We start from the raw sequence: 23743 nt of genomic DNA, 5'->3' as shown, positions 1-23743 counted from the left end.
GCTGTACCAGACGGAGCCGGATCTGGATAGAACGACTTTGAGGGAGGATACTGCTTCCATCCAATCCTCATCATCCAATTCCAACCCATCCGCACACCACTGAGCCCGAAGTCTCACCATCGGGTCTTCTGAGTTGTTAATCAATTTCCGGTAAATAGAGAGATGGTTTTTTCCGGATATGCCCGTCTAATACTCGGTCCTCAAGAGGGGATGCCTCCGGGAGTTTCGAGTCCCTGGGGACATGGGTGTCAAGAGCGTGCCTCACTTGCAGATAACGGAAGTATTCAGTCTGATGCAAACTATACTGTTTCTCTAAAGAGTCGAATGTAAGTACCGAATCCTTCCCCCATACATCTTTAATTTGAGTAATTCCAATGAGGTCCCATTTGTCAAACCCTTTAGTTTTCCACAAATTACCTAACTTTTCGGAGTTCAACAAGGGAGTGGGGAGCGTGATTTTGCCCTCCCACCCCAAACATTTATTGGCCGCGTGCCATACATGTACCACATGTGCAGTCGGGCCCGACAGACGGTATTTCCCCATCTTAGAATAAAGCACTCAGTCTATCTTCCCACCCGGGGCCTGACTCCGGTCCATAGCATAACCCGGGTCATCCGGAGCCCATAAATGATTTGATTCACTGCGGCCAAGTGCAAGGCCCAGTGGTATCTACGGAGGTCAGGAAGACCAATCCCGCCATCATACCAGGAAAGAGTTTGTTTCTTAAAAGTGATACAGGCCACACCGTCCCACAGCAGCTGTCTCCGAAGAGCCTCAATCTCCTTGAAGTAACCAACTGGCACCGGGTCCATAAAATTCTGCAAGGCATATAAGAACCGTGGCAGAGCCATCATCTTGAAGAGCGTGGCTCTACCCAGCAGGGAAAGTGGAAGAGATTTCCACCGCTCCACATCGCGCCGACACCGGGCCAGTGGGGAGGCCAAATTATTATCTTAACGCATTTTTGGGTCTAGCGTGACAAATATGCCCAGGTATTTAAACCCAACCGTCTCTGTGCGGCTGGGGCAAGTCCGCTGGATCACCGGGGGATCTCCAGCCAACACAAAAATCACCGATTTATTCCAGTTAATAGCTAGGCCAGAATACCTCCCAAAAATAGCAAGTACATCCAGGAAAAAACGGAAGGAGTCCTTGGGTCTCGTGAGATAAAGCAGGACATCGTCCGCTACAACGAGATCTTATCCTCCCAGCCAGGCCACCACCCGCAGACCGCGTATCGTAATGTCCCACCTCACCCAAGCCGCCAGTGGCTCTATTGCTAACGCAAAGAGTAATGGGGATAGTGGGCATCCCTGCCTGGAGCCCCTCCCGAGGGAGAAGTCACCGGATTTACAATTGTTGACAACCACTCTTGCCAGGGGAGCAGCATATAATAGGCGCACCCAGCAGATAAATTCCCTCCCAAATCCTAACTTCGCCAGTACCGCAAACAAATAAGGCCATTCCACTCTATCAAAGGCCATTAGGGCACCCAATGATACCAGAACCGCCTGATCTTGTATTTTATAGGCAGCCCCGAGAACGCTATGCAACCTACGCAGATTTAAAGCCGTGTTGCGGCGCGGCATGAAACCAGATTGGTCTGGATGAATCAAGGTCGTAATCACTTTTACCAATCTGATAGACAGGAGTTTTGCCAATATTTTGGGCTCAGCGTTGAGGAGCAATACAGGCCTGTAGGAGGAACACTCAACATTCTCTCTACTTTCTAAGAATATTGCACGGATGTAGGGGGCGAGTGTATTGGCATTCAATTTGTATAGTTCAACTGGTATTACGTTGGGGCCTGTAGCCTTACCGGATTTAACTTGTCGTATCGCCTGGGCCACCTCGTCATCGGTCAGCGCTGAGTCTAGATAACTCCTATCATCCTCTGATAAGTGCGGCATAATTATGTCCTTGATCATATCACCATTCTCCTCTTCCGTGAAGTCACCACCCGTTGCGTATACCCCGCGATAATACTAAGCAGATTCATCCGCCACGGCCTGTGGGTCTGTGATCTTACTCAGTTCCGGTCCTACCAATTCGGGCACTAACTGAGAGGCCTGCTCCCCTCTCTCAAGCCACGCTATCAATTTGCCGGCCTTATCGCCGTGCTCGTAAATACGGCTCTGAGTGGCATTATGCTGAGCTACCGCGCTTTGCCTGGTGAGATTCCTATACTCTTCCTCTCGGGCTTTCAACAGATGGAGATCTGCCGCCATTTGCGACTTTACTACTTTCTCTTCCAGACGCAATACCTACTCTTCTTTGCGAACCACCGCTGCCTGCCCCTCTTTCGTTTTCCTAGACACTATGGACAACACCTCGCCTCTAGCCACTGTTTTATACGCTTCCCAGAGTGACCCAGCACAGCCCACTGACCCTACATTCTCCTTAAAATAACGTTCTGCCATCTGGAGAACCTCCTTCTTAATCACAGGGTCCTTTAACCGCCAAGCCCCTATGGGAGCCACCCTACCCACTGACGGCATCTCAAGAGCGAGACTAATCCACAGCGGGGAGTGGTCTGATATTCCTCTCCCCAAATACGTGACTTCTTTAATTAAGGGCGTCATCGCCGCCGGGATTAGTACATAGTCTAATCTAGACAGAGTGCCATGAGCGGCCGAGACATGTGTGTAATGCGAGGAAACTGGATTGCGCACTCGCCTACTGTCAATCAAACCCAACGTAACCAAAAAGTCGGACAGCCACCTCTGCGCCTGCGTAAGCACCCGGGGCAGTCGACGGTCAATCACCCTATCCACCACTGAATTAAAGTTGCCACCTAATACTAGGCTTCCAAGAGGAAGGGCGAGAAAAATAACACTCAAGACTCGAAATGTCTTAGTCTGAAGGCCTGGGGGCACATATAGGGATAGGAGAGTGACCGTCTGGCCCCCTACTTGACCGGAAACTCCAGCTTACCTACCCCTTTGGTCAATCCAAGTCGCCCGTATGGATAATGGGAATGAGTTCTTAACCAGGATTCCCACCCCCCTGGTGAAGTGAAGCCTGCGTGTGCCACCAATTTATACCCCCCTTTATGGAGGGCTCGACATTTGTAACCCACTAGGTGCGTCTCTTGGAGTAATACCACGTCTGGGGAGTGTCTTTTGAAAAGCTGACTGACCATCCCCCTCTTAATCCTGTCCCCCAATCCGTTAACATTCCAACTTAACACTTTCATCCCCGACCCATGGATTTCACGTGACGTCTAACCCATCCATGAAATGCGTCAATACGTTAGTTGCACCTGAGAAGAAATAATAATACTCAACAAAATCACTCACGCACATACAAAACAACACACCCCCCTTCCCTCCCCCCCATCCTGCACCCCTGCTCGCGGCCTTTGTCAACCCCCAACTCGCAGTGTGCCTGTCGCCCTGTCATCTACCTAACAGCTATCTAAAAATAGAACTGAGGAGGAGTTCGGCTCTCCGCTGCCCCGCGCACCTGTGGGTAGTTAAACTCAGCATTTTCAATTATATCAAACACCTCTTACGGGAACACCCAACATCTGGCCCCCTCCTGAACCTCCCAGCTGCACAATGATTGATTGCGCGCAATGTTACTGTTCTTGCGGGCCCCCATCTTCGTCGCCGCTCTGTCTCGGAGGATCTCCCAGAGGGAAGGCTCTCCACCCAGTCCGAAGCAACTTCTGGTTTTTCGACAATCCAGACCTTCCCTTTGGTTCCCCTCGCAGTTTGGCAGGAAACATCATAGCATATTTCAGTCCTTTATCGCGGAGACTCTTCTTGACTCCTACGAAACTCTGCCGCTGCTCTGAACTACCTGCGTAAAGTCTGGAAAAAAGTTGAGGGTGGAGTTCTCAAATTGTAAAGGCCCTCCGGTCCGGGAGGCTTGCAGGATAGCGTCTCTATCCCTGTAATTGTGCACTCTCGCAATCATCGGTCGGGTGGGGCCCCCGTTTGCGGTCTTCCACCCTGGATTCTGTGTGCCCATTCCAATGTGAAAAGGTTGCGGAGTCCCTTCGGTTTCAAGTAGTTTAGTATTATATCATCCACAAATAAGTCAGGAGCTTGACCCTCGGACCTCTCCGGGACCCCAATGATTCGCACATTGTTCCGCTGGACCCGTCCTTCATAGTCGTCCAACTTACGACTCGCCGTTTCACTGGAGGCCTTGAGGCTCCGTACCTCTAACTGTAGTTCAGCCACGTCATCAGTCAAACTTGTTGTTTTAATGTCTAGTGACTTCACTTTCTCACTAGTTTTAGTGAGATCAGCTCGTATTAAGTTCACATCGATAGTCACAGTGTCCAGCTTGTGTTCTAGTAACTCTATTTTCTATCCGAGGGAGGTCTGGACTCCTTCAATGGCCGCCATCACGTCCGACAATGTAGGTTCCGAAGCCTGGCCTGAGGCCTCACCACCGCCGTCTTGTGACTTCCCAAACCCTGCAGGGGAACCCCCAGGCTGTGTGTATCGGTCCATCTTATTGGACTGGACGATGCGGGATCCCCTTGTACTCTTGGGTTGCTGTTTATCTGCCTCCGGTTTGGTCGCTATTCCGCCTTCGGGATTAACCAGATAGTCACAACGTCTCTTTGTCCTCTTGAGCGGACCACAGCACTTGAGGACCCACTCGGCCCTGCTCGGCAGCAACTTTCAGACCAGGAGCGCCCAGGCCTCTGGGTCACTCAATCGCCCACGGGGCCCGACACCTCTGTCAATCGCCCTCCAAAACGCCATATTCGTGGTGTCAGTACATTCTCAGTGTGAGTAGACCTACAAGCACGAGTCTCCACTGGTCCCGGCAGTTAGCTTGAGTTGTTCGGGCAAGAGGCAGTGTCAGGAATAAGCAGATCACAGCCCCAAACCTGCTGTCAGCCCCTAAATACAGACTGTGTAAGAGCCTAAGCCCTCTTTGTCCTTCCGTTAGTTGGAGAATGATGGTAGCGGGGTTTAGGTCCAAAGGGTTGTAGACCTTACCTTAGTGCCATTTTGCGTGCTGTGGGTTAGCGCTCTAGCATGCTGACCTTGGTGGCTTACAGGTGGCATTTGGTGCGCGAGCGATTAAGCCGCTGTGTACTTCAACCGTTATTTCCTGAGAGACTGTCGCGTTTCCGTGCTCTCTTCTAGACCGCGTTTTCGAGCGGTTAGTCATCCCGTAATTTCAGAACCTTTAGTCTCACATTCCAGCAGTTTGTATCCAGCGGGTCCCGTGCTGTTTTCGCTGAGGAGTTTGGGTGCTTATCAATTTACCAGAGCCCCGTTCCCTGCTCCTTCTCCAGCGCTTCTTGGTGGCTAAGCTGAAGCGGAATAGCGACTGAATCCTTGAACCCTATTCCTGAGGGTTGTCATCCAACACAGTACGCTGGCAAGAATTTTCCTTGTCTTTCCAGTGGGCATCTGCATGTCTAGCATTGCAATTCGGACTCACAGTGCTAGTCGCATGTTCAGCAATATCGTCATAGCAATTATTTGAAGATTCCAGTTAGCCTAATTTAAAGAACTCTTGAATTTGCTTGTGAGACTGTACAGGAGTATCCTGGAGTTCAAGGCTAAGAACAGACCTTCTTTCTTGTGAGAGCGCCCAAGTCAGACATTTCCTTTTAGCGCTCTTCACTGGAATAGCATCCAGCTCAATTCGTCTTCAGGCTTCATTTGGAGTTCGCGTCTGCATTCTTTACTCTGCAAGGTTGGCAGGTCCTTGAAAGTAGATGAATATATATATATATATATATATATATATATATATATATATATATATATATATATATATATATATATTTTTTTTTTTTTTTTTTGCTAACCATCTTTAGAACATTGCTCCAGTGAAGTTCATTGAGACTCTTTCTTCTAGTCTTCAAGATTGACCAGTTCATTGTTTCCTCCAATATATCCTGGGTCAATTCAATTTAGAGAGAGGCAATTGCACACACTCAGTCAGGTAAAGATTAGACTGGAATAAATATAAAGTATGACCTTTAGTTAGGTTGGTAAGGACTGTTATAATTATGTGCGTACTGTTTCAGGTGAAGCAACTCATCTCCGAAGATTAGAGTTGAAGACACCAGTGTGGCAGTCTCTCTGTTTTCTCTTCCACTTCCCCTTTCCCCCTCGTCGCAGAGTTCAGGGAGATCTGGATCAGCGGTGTAGGGGAGTTGGGAAATTAGCTTCTCACCTTTGGCCCGACGCTCCTACAGAATCTGGAATTTCAGGTACTAAATCTTGACAGGCAGGGATAAGGCGGCGACTTCCGGTGGCTGGCCCCGTTGTTGTTGAACTCGGGCTGGGGTCACACTACCACTCTAGGCCCCGGCTTCCAGGCTAGCAGGCCGCAAATCTTCACTCGATGTTTCTCAGGATCCCGTGGGTCGAAAAGGACACGGAGAACAGCCCCTAGGTCACCTCCACGTCTGCCACTTATTCCCACCACTTGGCGTCAGGATAGTAGACAGGATATCTCCGGAGGTGGCGGGGTTCACGGGAGCCCTAAGCTCACGCGGCCATTTGGACGCGCGCAAAGCTCCTCCTATCTGGGGTTTTTTAACGCATGGGTGTTACAGACCATACAAGGTTTTCAAATAGAATTCCATGGTTCTCCCACCAAGAGGTCCGACCTCGACCCCTGATTTTTGCACGCGATCAGGCCGAAGGAGGTGTCAGATCTGCTGCAATAAGGAGCTGTTGTTCCCACATGTCTTCACCCAAGAGGTTTCCTCAGTAATGTTTTTCTGGTAGACAAATCAGACGGGGCCAACAGCGAGTGATAAATCTGAAGGAGTTCAACCAATGGGTAATCTATCGCCACTTCAAGATTGAGGACATCCATCTGCTGAGGGATCTCCTTGAACCCGAAGATTGGATGGCCCGACTAGATCTGAAGGACGCGTAGTTGGCGGCCCTTATCTTCCCTCCGCACCGTCGCTTACTACAGTTTCCGTGGAAGTTTCAGGTGTACAAGTTTGCCTCGCACCCTTTCGGTCTTTTCTCTGCCCCATTGTGCTTAACCACCAAGGTTCTCAAACCAGTGGTGGAGACACGAAGAGCCAAAGGCTTTGGCCTCATCATTTATTTGGATGATATTCTGCTCTTGTAGCAATGCCCTCTCCGGCTTTCACAGTAGTTGCAGGAGACAATAGATCTCCTTCAGGACCTGGAGTTTCTGATCAATGCCAAGAAGTCGCTTCCGACACCTTCCAAGCAGGTAACCTTCCTGGAGTTCATCATAGACTCGGTGTCCCACACCTTGAGAATTCCGGCGAGGAAGGTAGGCCTTCTTGCCTCATCAATTCAGGCAATTTTTCGGGGTCTGCTCCACTACAGAGTGTTGTAGCGCCTGAAAGCCTCTCATCTCCGCAGGGGTCTGCAATATTCCGACCAGGTGTCCATAACAGAAAAAGTGCGCAGGGAGATGAAGTGGTGGCTGGATCATATGGACGCATGGAATGGCAGAGCCATATTCGGCTGTGAACCAGACTTAGTGATAGAGTAATTTGCCAGCACGTCAGGCTGGGGAGCTCGGTGCGGGGACTCTTTGATAGGAGGAAAGTACCAGCAGAAGTTCCACATTAATTGCCTAGAATTGATGGCTGGATCCTTTGCGATCCAGTGTTGGATGAAGGACAAGGCGTCTTGCAGCGTGCTTCTGAAAATGGACAATGTTTTGGCGGTCTGTTATATCAACCATCAACCATCTTGGGGGAACGAAGTCCAAGGCTCTGGCAGATCTAGCCAAGGATTTTTGGACGTTTTGTCTCTCCCACAACATTTCGGTGATAGTGGAATACCTCCGGGGGCTTCCACCGTGATAGCAGATTGGTGCTACAGGAGCTAGTCGGATATGGGCCTATGGTAACTACATGTATCGCTCTTTCGGAGACTCCACAGCACGTGGGGCCCTTTCTCAATAGATCTCTTCGCGTCCTGTCTGGACCACCAATCTCTGCGTTTCTTCATTTGGAAACCGGACACTTTAAAGGTCGCTACAGACGCATTCCTGCAGGATTAGTCCAAAGAGACGGGGTATGCCTTTCCCTCGTTTGCAATGATAATGAGACTCACGGCACAAATCCGCAGACAACAGGGGAGGGTAGTTTTGGTCACCCCATACTGGAGGTCTCAAGTGTGGTTTCCAGTCCATCTGGAACTTTCCTGGGATTCTCAAATCCTTCTACCCCAAGATCCCTTTCTTCTGAGGGATCCCCAGGCCGGTCCCCACCCTCTAGTCTAGCAAGGACGGATACCCTTGGCAGCATGGCAGATTTCAGGCATCGCTGGAGAGTCCCAGGCCTATCGAATGAGTCTCAGAAGCTACTGGGAGCGGCTTGGACAGACAGCACAAACAAACGCTACAATTGAGCATGGACCGAATGAGGTGGTTGGTGTGTTCGGAACGGCCAGGATCCAATTGGATGCAAAGTGGTAGCCATTATGAACTTCTTGGCATCATTGGCTGCCCAGGGGCGGGCATTCCGCACTATCAATTCTTACAGGTCGGCAATTTCAGCAGGCCACTTACAGGTCCTGGGAGACCCAGTCAGTGAACACTAATTCATTTGCAAGTTGATGCGAGGGATTCGCCTCACGCTTCCTCCGGAGCCCAGCTATTCTTCTTTATGGGATGTTGTTAGAAGGTGGTTCTGACCATCTGAGCCGACCAGATTTTTTGCTTTTTGAACATCTATTTGTTGAGCTTTTACTGTGGGAGAGCCTCATAAGTTGGGACTCACTCACAATGAACTCATGATGAAAGGGTCTTTATGTGTATTTTACCGTTGTTCCCCTGGCGCGAGGCCACTGCGCTGCAGCTAGAGTAAGGGGCACCGGGCTGGTTACATGCAGACACATGTGTACATGCAGGTGCACAAGTGTAAGGGCTGCACAGGGGAGATTCCTGGCGTGCACAGCCCAGGAGCAGCTACAAAGTGAATGGTCTGGTAGGACTTATGCAGAGCTGGGTGATGACATGGATTAGGCTTTCTACAATTGGAAGAAACATTTGAGGGAAAGTCAGTGTGCTTTACTGTTTTCACTCCATTACTCTCCTATGAGGATGGGGAGCACATGGGCTAGTTTCACTTTCCTAGGGCCCACAAATTCCAGACATGCACTAAAGTCCACTGTTACTTATGTGAGAAGAAGTATTCTGCAGAGTCCAAAGACATAATTGTAATGTTTTTGGGTCATCCAGAAATGTCATATTGCTCTGAGTCAGCTCATAACCAGGGCCTGCCTGGGGCTGACCCTGCCAGGCTGAATTAAGGACCTTCCTCCCGGGGGAGGAGCCACGCTACGAACCAAGATGGCCGCATAAGCCCCCGGCTCCGCCAACCTCTGCCGGCGGCTCGTATATCCTGCTGACTATCCTTTCATCTCACCGGACTCCCGTGCGCATGAAGTGCGTCTGACTCCTGCGGTGCAATCCCGGTCTTCCCAACTTATGGGGTAACGAAGTTATATCGAGTACTATTCTTGGCCTACTCCAGGGCTGAAGCCGAGACCTCGATTTCTAGCCCAGCCGGGTTGGAATTGCACAACATCGGCTGTGGGACCAGGGCTGCGTCCGGTCTCCCGAACTTGAACCATTCTTGGGATTTTCGAATGGCACCTCAGTGATCGGCTTGCGCGGCGGACATGGTACAGTGACGCAAGTGAAGATCGGCAGCCGCGGTCGGGGGTCCGACGCCCGGAGACCCTTCCGGGCCGGGGTCGACGGGCTTGGCCCCGCGGGCGGCGAAGGTGTCGATTCTGCCAGTTTGGTGAGCGCCCGCTGTTATCATTGGCTTTGTGCGTGCCTCGGAGGTGTGTTCGGTGCTCGTGTCCTGCATCGTCTCTTCGTGAGAGGAGATGGGGGAGACGAATGGCACAATATCGTTGAGGTCCGTAATGGCCGCCATTGGGGCGCTCCACTCTCAATTTGCCGACATGTACGTTCGGATGTCTTTACCGCTGAACAATATTTGTTTGAGACCGGAACACGATGCTCCGACATGCTATCGGCAAGCTGTGGTCCCTGTGGAGTCCTCTGCCTATCATTTTGAGAACCTCGGGCGGAAGCCTGATTTAGCCCAATTAGATGCTTCTGGCTCCATGGATGGCGTATCTATGATCATTGCTGACTTTCCCTACTCAATCCTTGCTCGACGAAACACCGGTGCTAAAAGTGTTGATCGCCATGAACAGCTCTTCAGTGACTATCAGAGAGGTTCGCCTTTCTTCCTCATCTTTCCTTGCCGGAATTATGGATGTCGCCATCTTGTATCCTGTCTTCGATCTGCCTCCATTGACTTGTACTGTGTTGAACGCTTCGATTTCCTTAAGATGACTCTGGATTGGGCGGCAAGGACTATCGTAAAGACACGTACTGGTCAGGGTTGATTTTGGCTTCTGGGGTTTGCTGCGTCGTGTGCTACAAGTCGGGATTGTACCTCATATTGTAACGGGGGTCGGGTGGTTTTTGTGGATGTCCTCCCCAAGTGGGGGTGTAATACTTGCTTCATACAGTGGCTAGGATGTCTTGGGGAGGTCGCCAATGGCGGGGGGCAAGGGAGACCGGGAGTGTGTATGTTCTTCTCCTCCTCCGTTTTCTTTTCCTTTCTTTAGGGTAGTTCCGGGACGACAGGCACGCTGTTAGTGGGGTAGGCCGTAGCCATTACAGGGGTGCAGGGTGGCGGGTGTTAGGGGGGGTTTTGTTATTTTAGTTTGTTCTATGGTCCTTTTAGTTCCTTTCTACTTCTCAGTAGGGTCGGCTGTTTCTCCTTCTGACATTTCTTGATTCATGGGCGTCTATACCAGCTTCTACTTTATTGTCTCCTGAGAGTGGGTCTTTGGGAGGGTGCTCGCACTTGATCGCTTGCTAATAGATTTATTTTTACTCCTAGTCTGGTACGTGACCAAGGCTGTATTATTTGTTACCTGTTCTTGACTGCAGTGCGTAGTTCATCCCCTCATCTCTTATTGCTTCTTAAGTATGGTGTGACGCCTCTCACAGTAATGCCACTACTGCCTCTTCAAAAAAGGAAAAAACGAAACCTTTGATATGTCCAAGGTACTGGTGACGCATCTAATCATTTGCTGCACATTCTTCGTAGAGGTCGCCAGGATTGATGATAGATGCATGTGCTTTAAATTGATTTGCTACTTTGAGGCCGGCCCCTGTGGTTGTAGGCCGGAGCTTGTACTACTTTGAATGCACCAATAAAGGTTTTCAAAAAAAAAAAAAAAAAAGGACCTTCCTCCCCAAGCTGTAGCATCAGAGGCCAAGCCCTTCACGACAAGCATTCCAAGGGCGAAGGCCTCCTCTCCAAGAAGAGAACATGGGTGAAGCTACAGGTTAATCCATCAGCAGCTGTCACCTGGTGCCAGGCACCAAGCTGCTCTGGAGAGAAGGCGCGAGGGGGGAAGGGGCTTTCAGAGACCATGAGGCATGAGACCCCTGGACGATGTCATTTTGAACAAACCCAGAGGCCTGAGCAGGAAGGAGGGAGCAGAGGCAGAGAAGTGGGTCACATCCCGGGGGCCGCCCCTACAAGAAGATAAGACGGGGGTGCTGTGGCGCTGCCCGTGCAACTGCCCACAAGGGGTCTCATGAGCCCACCCTGGCCCCCAATGAGACTGGAGGGAGGGGAGCACCGTTGGGCCCCCCTCATGGGAGAAAACAAGCCAGGGAGCGCCGCTGCACTCCCCACGAAGAATTCCCCAGGGGGCCGGGATCCCAACTCTGGGCCCGTCGCCCCGAAGATAAGCCGGGGAGCGCCGTTACACTCCCCGTGAAGACTGCCCCTTGGGCCCGGGAGCCCAACTCCAGGCCTGAAGACTGATGCCGAAGCCAGGGAGTGCCGTTGCGCTCCCCGTGAAGAACTCCACGGGGGAGGGGCACGGGATCCCAACTCCGGGCCCTCGCTCCGGGTTGTGTCAAGCCATTGCATTAGGGGGCAGGATGATGTGCATACATGGGAGTGGTGGTACTAGACCTCACCCCCCCTGTGGGAGGGGTGGAGATGTTATGCAATGTCACAAAGTAATTCCAACAGCTTATTTATATTTGTAAATTGGTGTATAGTATTAAGTAGTGTGTGTGTTTAATAAATGTACTCTTACTTTTATAAAGCAAAGTACAGGCTGGACAATCAATTATTGAGTGTTATTTCTGCGCACCTGTACTGGCGATTACTAGCCCACACCTCAGACTGCTCTGCAACGCTACCCTCTGAGAGGCAAGCGCTACACTAGGGTGTTCGGTACCCAGGGAAGGACAAATGTGACATGTTATTTGTGCAGGCCTCACAGATACTGCCTTGTTTTCCAACAGATGTCAATAAGGTCGTACGCCTGTTCCAATCTTGGCAACCTACTAAATATCTGTCCCGCAAGAAAATATCAGCTAAGCTGGCTAGGCTTTTGTGCTTAGAATCATGCCGACCGGTGTCAGATGTTAGAGCTCTAGACATTTCTGAAAGGGTTTTTACCTCTGAGGGGGGTCACCTTTTATATTGTGCGTAGAACCAAGTCGGACTCTAGAATGGTGTCCTACCCGGCTTTTGATAAGTCCCCAAAACTGTGCATGGTCAGATGCCTCAAGGAGTATGACAGTATGACGGAAGAGACTCATCCACCAGGGGAACACCAGTTATTGACTTTACTAAGGAAGTCTTTCAAAGCGGTTACGCCACCAACCATAGCCCGGTGGATCAGATGGGTAATGCAAGAAGCGGGTATAAATGTCTCTCAAGTTGGAGCCCACTCCGTGAGGGGAGCAATGGCTTCAAAGGCTTTCTCATTGGGAGCCAGGCTGGAGGATATTATAAACGCTGCAGACTGGTCATCATAATCTATGTTTAAAAGATTCTACTTTAAACCAGTCATGGACCTGGCAGCGAGACACTGATAAGAGAAGCAGACAAGGAGCAAGCATTGGTAAATGCAGGAAAATATGCTTCAGCCAATAGAAATTTAGGAAAGGTAAGTGTCACACATAGGAACCAATGAGAAGCCAGGAAAGAGAGGAGGCCCTTTTAAGTTTATATTAAAAACAATAGATTTCTTAAGCACAGCGCACTGCCTTGGAAGTAGGACACATGCAGCAGGAGCAGGGACCCACTTTAAAGCAAACGCTGAGGCAAGCCAAGGAAAGATATAGTGGCAGTAACTTCAAATAAAGCACCACCAATTTTAATGCGGCACAGGAGTTGAGGTGGGTCAAGCCAACAGTGGGAGAGCTGAGCTAAGAGTATGTGCACGAGCAGAGCCATGAAAGTACTTTGCCTCTAAATCATGCAACAAAACTGATGTACAAATATGAACAGTCTATTCTAAATTTTTTCTTTCTTTATTCCTTTATTTCGATACTATCGTATCATAAAAGGTACATTAAAAACATTTACACATTTTATCATAGAGCGTTCACATAGAAATACATAATCCTCTGATCTAATTTTTCAATTCGTAATTTCATTCAGGAGGGATGTTTAAAATCGAAGTTTTACAATAAATACTTAAGAATAAAAAGGCACGTATCAAAAACGTAAAAAAACATAATCTAACAATTTACATCGTATTTACAATTAACAATTAGATAATTAATTAAATTGAATAAATTAATTAAATTCGGCAGATATCGTCCCCTGGCCATGGTTTGGCTCTAGCGTCCCATTGTGTTTCCTATTTTCTTACATCTTTATTTAAATGCACATACGTGTTCGAGAGCTTCTCACCCGCCTTAATCCTAATAAAATTAACTGCTAACAAAAATCTACTTATAGCAAAAACAAATACTTGGCTAGTGTTGGATTTTAATATAATTTCAGCCACCTGGTATGATCTCACACATATGTTTCTACAAACTGGTTTTATCAATTTTTCCCTTGCCATCCCATAAGCTGGGCAGAAAAAAAAAAAGAAAAAAAAAAAAAAAATGAACATGAGTATTGTCTTCCCTTTAACCCCCAGAACACAAGGTACATAAATCGCTACCATCCTTAGTCCATCTTGCCACATATGATTTTAACATTTGAATACCATATCTTAGCTTCAAGTAAAGTGTTTGAGCAAGAGGAGGGTTTATCTCATTGAGAAAGGGTTCAAAACTTTGACTAGTTTTAAACAACAGAAATTCACTGGTCAATAAACCATTTGCTCTGTCATATGGTCCACTCTGTTCCATATGAAACCAAAATGACCTTTTTAGAAGCCTCTTCGAGCTTTTTGTCATTTCTAAGGGATTATTCCAGAAATGTACAAGACCAATCGTTATCAGCCAGGACCTAACATGATTAAACCAAGTAAGGCGGTTGTAGATATCTAAATCCTTTATCTCAATAAGGGCTGCCCTGTAGTCCGCTAACTCTGGTGTTATCCATAGCCTGACCCAAAACATTAGCGGTCTTGAAATTACATGGTAATCAGTTCGCTTCACATTGAGATCCAGCATTAATGGTGTTAATGGAGTACGAGTTGGTAATTTAAGGAGTGCTCTATAGAATTTATTTTCATTCAACTCGAACTCTCTTTTACATGTTGGGCCCCTCAGTTCAGCGCCATAGATGGCAGCAGACTGGGCTTTAAACTTAAAAACCTTCAGCGCTGGCAACACAGCTTTATTATGACTGTTACCATGTTTTTTTAAGATTGGAAGTGCATTTTGCGTAAGCAGAAGCTTACTCTTTTCAATCTGGGTTTTCCAGGACATTTTTGAATCAATTGAGACTCCTAGGTACGTAAAAATTTGAACATATTCTATTCTTTGTTTATTTAGTACCATGTGTCCGGAAAAAGACCTGTGCGGATTTATCGCCATAAACTTAGTTTTACTGGAATTGATATCTAGTCCTTTGTTGCTGCAATAGATTTGAAAAGTGTTAAGTAAACATTGCAGACCCTTCGGTGTTTGCGACACTGATATAGTATCGTCCGCAAATAGGAGAGCGGGAATAGTCTCTCCTCCTAATTTTGGGGCATCATTACTACAATCCTTCAGAAAACTGTGAATATCATTTACAAATAAGGAGAACAGAGTTGGTGCGAGAACGCATCCTTGACGGACGCCCCTCTTTATTGGCATTGCCCCAGTCTGTTCACCTTCCGGTCCCCACCTCACTTTAGCATAGTTGTTATGGTGCAATCTAATTAAATGCTCCAGGAGATTGGCCGGTAAACCCAACCTGTTAAGTGCTCCCCATAGTAAATGTCTAGGAATGAGATCGAATGCAGCTCTTAGGTCAACGAATGCCATATTTAAGTGGCCCTTCTTTATGTTGACATATTTCCAACACATACAAGCGAACCTGAACACCAGATCTATGGTGCTAATTTTGGCTCTAAATCTTGCCTGATATTTAGTTAAAACCTGCTCGTCATCAATCCACAGGTTGATGCGATTTAAAATGTGCCTTGCGTATATTTTCTGTAAAATATAAATTAAACTTATCGGGCGGTAGTTCCCGGGATCGTTCCTATCGCCCTTTTTAAAAATACAAATAATTTCAGCACCCCTCCACATTTTAGGGACTTCTGCACCAGCTGCTACAGAGTTGCATAGGTAGTTGATACACCAATGTCATGTTTGCATAAGTCACCCGGAATCTTGTCTAGTCCGGGAGCTATTCTTGCTTTAACTAGACTTATAGCCGTCGTGATTCTTGCAGTGTAAATTCTAGTTTATCTTCATTCAAATTTAATACTAGTCCCTCACTTTCAAGGCTACCTATTTCTGGGGCTGAATATAATTTAGTGAAATGTTCAACCCAGGTTGGTTCATCTAGGTAGACTTCCCTGGAGTACCTACAATTCCTATTTCCATTTGCGACAATGTTCCAAAAAGTTATGTGGTCTCTGTCTTTCGCTGCCTCTAACATACCTGACCATATTTTTTCGTCCCAAATTGATTTAGCCTTCTCTACCACTTTCTCATACCTGGTCCTAGCTTCCTTGACCAGCTGGCACTCTTTGTGCTTAATAGCTTGAACCAGTTCAGTTTTGGCACTACGACATTCTTTATTATACCATGCCTTTCCATTCAAATTTTGATTGGCTTTGTCTTTCCCTTTATTGACAGTTCTTGTAATCAGTGGGACAATTGCCTTAGAATAGTTGGCATGTAATTCCATAAATTTGCCCATATACTCATTTTACAAAACATACGGACCAAGAATATCACCAGAGTGGCATAGACTAGTGCCAACTTCTTCCCACGCTCCAAAATATGCGCCCATTTAACTGAGCGATAATTGTTGCTCACCATGACATTATCCTTTTTATAGGGTTGGCTGTTCGCATTATTCAATTAACTATTCATCAACCCTCCTTCAAGGGCAAGACAGAGGGGACGATGATCACTCTCCATCCTAACATCGATTGCAAAATCAACAGCGAATGGCCATAGGTCATAGGATAGCATTATATATTCTATTTTGGTTTGGGTAAGGCCTCTACAAAATGTGGGGTGTTTTGCCCTATCTGCAGGTAAACGTCCGTTACATGCCCTGAGACCATGAGTCACTGTAAATCTAAGTATTTGCATGGCTAAAGCGGAATATGGGACCAGTTTCGCACTTGTTAATGCTGGAATTTTATTTACCATGTCTTCATCATCTAAAATCTTATCCAGTCCGCTAATGGGTTCAATGTTACAATTGAGGTCTCCACAAATTACTATTCCTACACCATGCTCTACTGTATTTAAAATGCTTTCCAGCTGCCTGATTGTTTTAGACTCCTTTGACCCTGGCCCAGGTCTATTATAGACATTATAATGGTGCATTATCCTATTTGTCCTAGTTGTTATCTTGATACCTAGGATATCCTGTGAATCAGTCACTATTTGTTTTATACTAATTACTAGGCCACCAGAGGGTCTTCCTCTTACTGACGGTACAGCCGGTAAAAAAAAGCTTTTATAACCCACTCTATATATAGTCTTAGTCGACCAAGTTTCCTGTAACGCGCATATATCACTTGTATAAATAAAACTGTTCCACTCGGGATCAATAATGTTCCTGCGTAGACCCGCTATATTCCATGAGATAATTTTCAAATGTACCCGCTCTTTATTATTTGAAACTCTCATGGAATCGCCATAAGCTAGTGGAGTACTACCATTTAGTATTAATGGATTGGGGTTATTTACACAACTACTTGTGTCCTCTATACTTACATCATCAGTCATCCCTAGTGGAGCAATATCCAGCACTTTCGGCTGCCTACCATAGTCTAAGGGTACGCCTGACCCGTGTAGTCAATCTACTTCCTCGAGTTGGGACAGTTCTTGGAATCTATTGTATATTTCTGGGCATGAGAATTGCTTACTGCTTTGTTCCTACCATGTTCCAGATGTTTATAAAAGTAACCCAGTGGCATTGCACATATGTTTGTTTCCCACATTGAATTTGCTTCATGGGCTTGCAAGAGGGAGCGTATTACATGGGGATGCCTAAAGTTAACCACAATGCAATCTCCCTGTATGTTTTTCTCCCCACTTCCCACCCACCCTACCCTTCATACCATCAAAATATCGTTGGCTTTGTTCGCCGTAAATTTTTTATGTTTGCTCAACCAACCTACCACTTTATTCTTTAGGTTTTGCCACAGTTCTTTTTGGTCCCTTTTTAGTACTGGTACACCTGCTAAAACCAGAACATATGGGCACGTAGCAGGGGGAAATTTTAGTATATCTGTATTAGGTACTAGGTCGGTCTTGTTTGGGCTATATACACTTTCCCTTTGGGTTGGAGCTTCTGAGGACGATGTGGTACTAGTGGGATTAGGATGGGCCCTTTTTACACACTTATTAGCCCCTTGGAGATCTTTTATATCACATTTGTGCGCCTTGTTTGAAAGCCCTATGTCACTTTGTGTCTGAATTTGATCCACATCTTTATTAGCCATGGTGGCCTGATTAGCTGTTTTCAATCCATCGATACGTTTCTGCCCCTCTGTAATTATAATATTACCTTCTGTTATGTTCTTGTTTAGACGGAGCACCATTTCGCTTAATTGGGCAATCTCAGTGTCCAAGACCCTTAATTTACTATCCAAGCAATCGCTTATTTGTGCCTGAATGGAGGACAGGGCAGTTTTAAATATGTTAGCCACTGTCTGCTCCATTGCCCCTATTACCTCTTGATCTCTAGTTACATCAATATAGTCTGTAGCTTCTGTTTGTACACCTATTGTTCTAATGATAGTACCCTTCTTTCCGGGTGTGGTAGTGGGGAACCCATTACAGGGATTTCCTATCTCTCCTGTTTAGCCTTTCTTTGGCTGATTTTTTGCGCCCGCTGTGATTTTTCAGATTTTTCCCCGCTTGAATGACCTGCCGTCCCTATAGTTTTTTGTGTTCGTAATCTACTTGTAATGCCTGTGTTTTGTTGTGCATGTTCTCTCTGCTGCCCTGATGTGTCATCTCCCGAAACATTTACAATTGGACACAGATTATCAATAGCTTGCAGGGTTCCCATGTCATAATTAGATCCCTGGATATTTGCTGGAGATTGCCCTCCTGTTATTTATGTGGGTAATTGGGACGGATCTAGCGAGAGCCTCCTTTGTGCGATTTCTATTTTTTATTTATTTATTAGGCTTATAAAGCGCGACAGCTACCCAAAAGGGTTTCCCGGCTCCTTTGTGCGATTACTATCTCGCGGTTCAAAACACTCTCTGCCAGAGTGATGAAATCGTCCAATGTCCCAGCGGTTCCCTTCCTTGTACTTGTCATAGTTGACATAGCCATACCGGTTTGATCAGTTACACAGGTAAACCAAAGCAGCAGTGTATACTACTGTTACCTAAATACGCCTATGAGACCTCCAACCACTGTCCAGTGGGCAATTACCAGCAGTTCTGGGATAGTACAAAAGCCTTATATGTATAAACATCAGTCTGCCATTGCTATAGTCATAGTCCCAAGATATACCAATGTCCCAATATGTTTCAAGACTACCTTATTCTTTGACTCAGGCGAAAAGGGGGGGGCCCTGCCCAGCCTCGTTTGGCCTCAGACGGTCCTGTCCTTGTCTCGGGCTTCTCCCGGTGCCGCCCGCGCGCGTCTCGCGATGCGTGGGTGCGGGCGGGCTTTCAATGCTGGGGCCGGCGCGGTGGTGACGTTGCTCCCCGAGGCTCCTGGGAGTTGTAGGCGGCAGTAGAGCCTCTCACGGCGCTGGTACAGCTGACGCTGTGGCGAGTCTACCGCCACTCAACGTGGCAGAAAGACCCACGGTACAGCCGTTTCCCTCACGGCGCTAAGATATGTGCATTTAGCGCGTCTAAATTCAAAAAGTGCACCTCTTTGACATGAAAAAGTGCGACATCTTATAACAACAGAATAAGTGACTGCACTAGGAGGTATTTATTTAGAAACATTCCTGCACCCAGCCTTAATTGCAATACCATTAGCGAACTAAGAGGTGAGTCAGTTATCCTGTGTAGTATATGTGATGGCCTACATTGTACACGATGCAACACTACAGTCTTTTAAACCAAAGGCAATAATTTTTTGTTCGGCGCGAATCCCGAACTCGAGGATTTCAAGGTGCTCTTGTATGCCATAATGCAGAAAAAGGATACCTTGTTAAATAAAATATTTGCCTGGAATCACAAGGTTTGGTGGGATTTATCCCACGTTTACTGGGTGCACATTGTTCAGCACCAGTCCTGCCAAGCGTCACGCAACACGTGTGACGCCCACGCATTTCAGTGCAGTGATCCGCATCACCGCATCACCGCACTGAAATGCATTGTCACGCATTTGTGTTACTGACCGGCACTCTGATGACAGCGCTGAAACAGCTCCTCGGATACCTGTGTGCTGTGCGCTTGGCTCGGGCGCACTTTACTTTGACTTGCCAGGATCAGTAACAGTTAAATATCATGCTCCCACAAGTGCGTGCTACAATGTCGCAATCTGCCTGGAGACCCGGGCGGGGCCTACCTTCAGCAGTTACGTTACGGGCAGCTCTGTGGTGCCGTTGTGCTGCTGGCTGCCTGCGTAGGAGGGCGAGCGCAAGGCAATACTTTATTAATATAATTAACCCGGCGACCATTGCAGAGGCGGGATGGGCACAGCATCTACCTGAGAGTGACTCCTAATGTTAGCCTCCCCTTCATGTTGCCCCGTATGCCTGGACACAGCAGTCGAAGGTGCGCCGGCCCGCTCCCCCTGTCACAAGGCTGGCCCTTTAATGCACATCCCAGGTAAGCTGGCTGCTCAGGATCACGGCAGTCGTCGCCCTGCTCGCCTAATGTTAGGGCCAGAGCTGAGCCCAGATGCTAACAGGCCTAGCTGTGGCCAGGAGACAGACTGTAGACACTCAAGGCGGCAGAAACCCAGCCCCGGGAGGCCTGTGGAGAGTGTGGGTTGCAGCATCGTGACACTTTGCACCAACCGGCCGCGCTTCAATGAACACAGTCTGATCCAGAGGATCGACCGAGAGATAGGGCAGCAGTGGGATTGTTAGCGAGGGGCTGGCTGTCAGTTACATGGTACACTGGACTAAACCATGCGCCGACGGCACACAGACAGGGTTATTATTAGCTGTTTGAACTCCACTTTCCATTCAGGTAAGCCAGAAATATGCCTGCTTTATAATTTACTATTTCTTTTGCGAAGTTTTTGATTGTATCCGTAACAATATATTTTTGGGACATGTGTAACATTGACTGGTGACTGTGGGTAAACTTTAGCTGCGTGACGATTTAAAAACGACATGCATTACTGGGCCTATGCAATCGATAGTAATGCAGCTGGTTTTGGCATGTTGTCACTTTTCAGCAGTGGGTGCATTTACATAAAAACATGTTACTTTTCATTTTTCCCTTGCCACCTGCTGCCCAGTTGGCGCCGTGCACAACACTTAATACGCTGGTCTGTTCTGTGCTGTGATGTTAAGTTTTTGGTATGGGCTCAGGATGTTTTCTCTAACTGCAGCCTCCCCCAACCCATCTGGACAGAATTGGCAGGCCAAACGGATCTGAACTTCCCACTTACCAGTGAAGCCCTTCAGTCATGTGCGTTTGTCACAGTTTGTAGGACAGGCTTTTATTTCATCCCTAACGTGGCACATGGAAAAGAGATACTACAACAGAAAGGCTGTCTGTCAGATGACTCAAGCAGCCCTGCAACACTTTCAAGGAGCAGAGCTGGCCAGAGGAGCCGAGCGCTTCACTATGTAAATCACAGCTCGGGTGCAAGGCCATCCCAGCAGCTGTCGTGTGCACTTGTTACAAGCTCTTTTAGTTCAATAGCAATTTTGCATTAATTTATCACTACAGGCCCTCGTGTGAAGTTGCTGCCCTTCCATTTCTGGTGCTGTGCAAAAGTTTTAAGATTTCCTTAGAATGTTTTGTTGCTCAGATTTGTGTAATTTCTGATATTTAGGTTTCCCTCATCTTCAGTGCTTGATTTTGCACACAAGAAAGTGTCACTCATAGTCACTGTATGTCACTCATAATTACACTGAAATTATGAAACTGTCCCATAGCAATCTGAAACCTTGGCGGCTATGCACAGTTTAATAATTAGTGCTTGTGTTAGTGCCGCCGCGGAGGGGCACGCAAAGTCTGATCTCTGATAAATTATTTTATTGTCACACAATCAATTTAGTTGACAGGCAGGGCTGCTCTGTCTCATCATCCTTCTGAATGAGCCTGGTTCATCTGCAGATCTGATTTAATCACAGTAAATCTTCAGGCCCGGCCGCAGGGCTGCTCTGTCTCCTCATCCTCATCCTTATCATGGGCGCCCTGACTAACTGGGTTTATCTTCCCAGACTACGGGTCAGTGCGTGACTTACCAGCCAGGCTAGCTCTCGCTGTTCTCTCTGCACTGGGGCCCAGACGGGGACAGGTGATTGGGGGACAGGTGATTGGGGGGCAGGGTGAGTTTCTTGTTGCTCAAATGTCTGTCATTTCAGATATTTATGAGTTTCCCTAGTCTTCATTGCATGATTTTTGCTCGAGAGAAAGTGTCACTCTTAGTCGTTGGAATGTCACTCATAATTTCCCAGAAATTGTAAAAATGTCACACATGGCAATCTGAAACCTTGGCAGCTATGTATTCCCTCTGCAGCATATAGCCTGGCTGGTTCTTTTATGGTTGTCCCCGACTTCACTTGTCCCAGACAGACTGCCCCGATTAATATAACCTTAGTCCTACATTCCAACTGTCCTCCTTACTAGTTCGTTTTAGTCACCTGCAGCACACTCTGAGAACATGAACAGCTGCGTGCATCGAGACAGTTCTGCAGGACATGGCAGGCTGCAGTGAGGGTGAAGCAGACCATACACCTCAGAGTTTAACACCTCTTGTGTCACTGCCACGCACCTGAGGCTAGATCTTACCCACTTTGTGTCTGCGTCACTCAGCACTGTAAATGCTGTCAGTCGCTGAATGCCTGTTGTGATGACGAATCGTTGCTTGGCCCACAGTACTATCACTTTTAAAGCCCAAAGGCGTAGGGGTTGGCGCAGCTGTTTCAATGCAATTTCATGAACTTCACCGTGAGCAGTTTAAGGTATTTTGTGACATTTCTCTTGTTTCGTGGATTTCATTACGTGGTTCTGCTCGCAATAAAGTGCCCCTCGAAGTGTCATGCACAGGCAATGTTATGTCACACATAAGCAGGATGAGATTATGGAAATGCCACACATAAGCAAGCTGAAAACGCGGCGGCTATGCAAAGCTGCTATTACTGTATACTTCAACGTATTTTTGCAAGTGGCATATTAAAAGATACTCTGGGAACAGGGACAGTATTTAGAACCTATGAATAGTGGGTCTCACTCAGGAGTTGCTTCCTAAATCACAACGCTTGACATTTTAGAGTCAGGCAAACGTCACTAGTTGACTCAATATATAAAGGAACGGGCAGCCATCTAGACCTCCAGTCATGTGCCAGAACGTGCTGTTTTGCCTGACTCTGATATGGAATCACTCAAATGCAGACTGGCCCATGCGCAGTCTGGAGTTTTAGAGCGTGTCCCTTACCTTCTCTTCCCCATCGTAGATTCGCACACCGCGCTGTTGAATCACCAACGTCTCATTCATCTCCAGCAGTCCGGTGGCCCATACAAAGCGGTCCATGATTACGAGGCCCTAACAGCTAAAACAAACTGTCCCTTGTTCAAAGAAGTGCCTTGCACGGCCACCTACACTAAGGCCCGTAGCACTTCCGTATTTACTGTCATTGGGACTGCCCCCTTCTCCTCCTCCTTTGCTGACGAGACAGCGCCACCTTCCTGCTAGCATGCGTAAAGCAAGAGACAGTCTCCGATGAGGTTTAACCTGCGGGAAATGTTTATATGGGAAAGTCATAGATGTATTTTGTATTTTGTATTTATTTATTTATTTATTTATTTATTTCATGCATTTTTATATAGTGCTGACTTTACCCAAAGGTGTAGGAGCACTACACAATAGAACCAAGTACGTTACATGAGGAGAGTTACCGAATTTACATGTTACAGAAACAAACAAGAAGAGGTAAAATAAAGCAATAGATGGCAGAGGCTCAAAAACACACACAAAAACACACTAGTGTGGGATTGAAGTTGATGGAGATTGTACAGGCATAGATTACAAATTTACAATAAAGAAAGAACTTCCTTGAGGTACATGAAGAGGGGTGTATTAGTTCTGGAAGTGTCTTTGGAAGAGAAGAGATTTGAGGTCAGTTTTGAAGGTACGAATAGAGGTGGTGGTAGGAAGTAATGGAGGAAGTGAGTTCCAGATTCTCACTGCATTGCCAGAGAAAGATTGAGCCATCGATCTTTC

General features: G+C 47.2%; 1 protein-coding gene across 1 annotated transcript in view; it reads right to left on the bottom strand.

Moving 5' to 3' along the window:
- VPS36 (vacuolar protein sorting 36 homolog) overlaps nucleotides 1-23181 on the bottom strand; it is a 262064-nt gene extending 238883 nt beyond the window's left edge. The window contains exon 1 of the mRNA XM_086935046.1: nucleotides 22958-23181. Coding sequence (XP_086791172.1) covers nucleotides 22958-23053 — 96 coding nt within the window. The 5' untranslated portion in view covers nucleotides 23054-23181. The remainder of the gene's footprint in view (nucleotides 1-22957) is intronic.
- Between the last annotated feature and the right edge of the window lie 562 nt (nucleotides 23182-23743).

This window comes from Lissotriton vulgaris, chromosome 8, assembly GCF_964263255.1.
Source record: "Lissotriton vulgaris chromosome 8, aLisVul1.2, whole genome shotgun sequence".
NCBI classification, from domain to species: Eukaryota; Metazoa; Chordata; class Amphibia; order Caudata; family Salamandridae; genus Lissotriton; species Lissotriton vulgaris.
The sequence above is the reverse complement of the archived record's forward strand: the minus strand, read 5'-3'. Positions and strand labels throughout refer to the sequence as shown.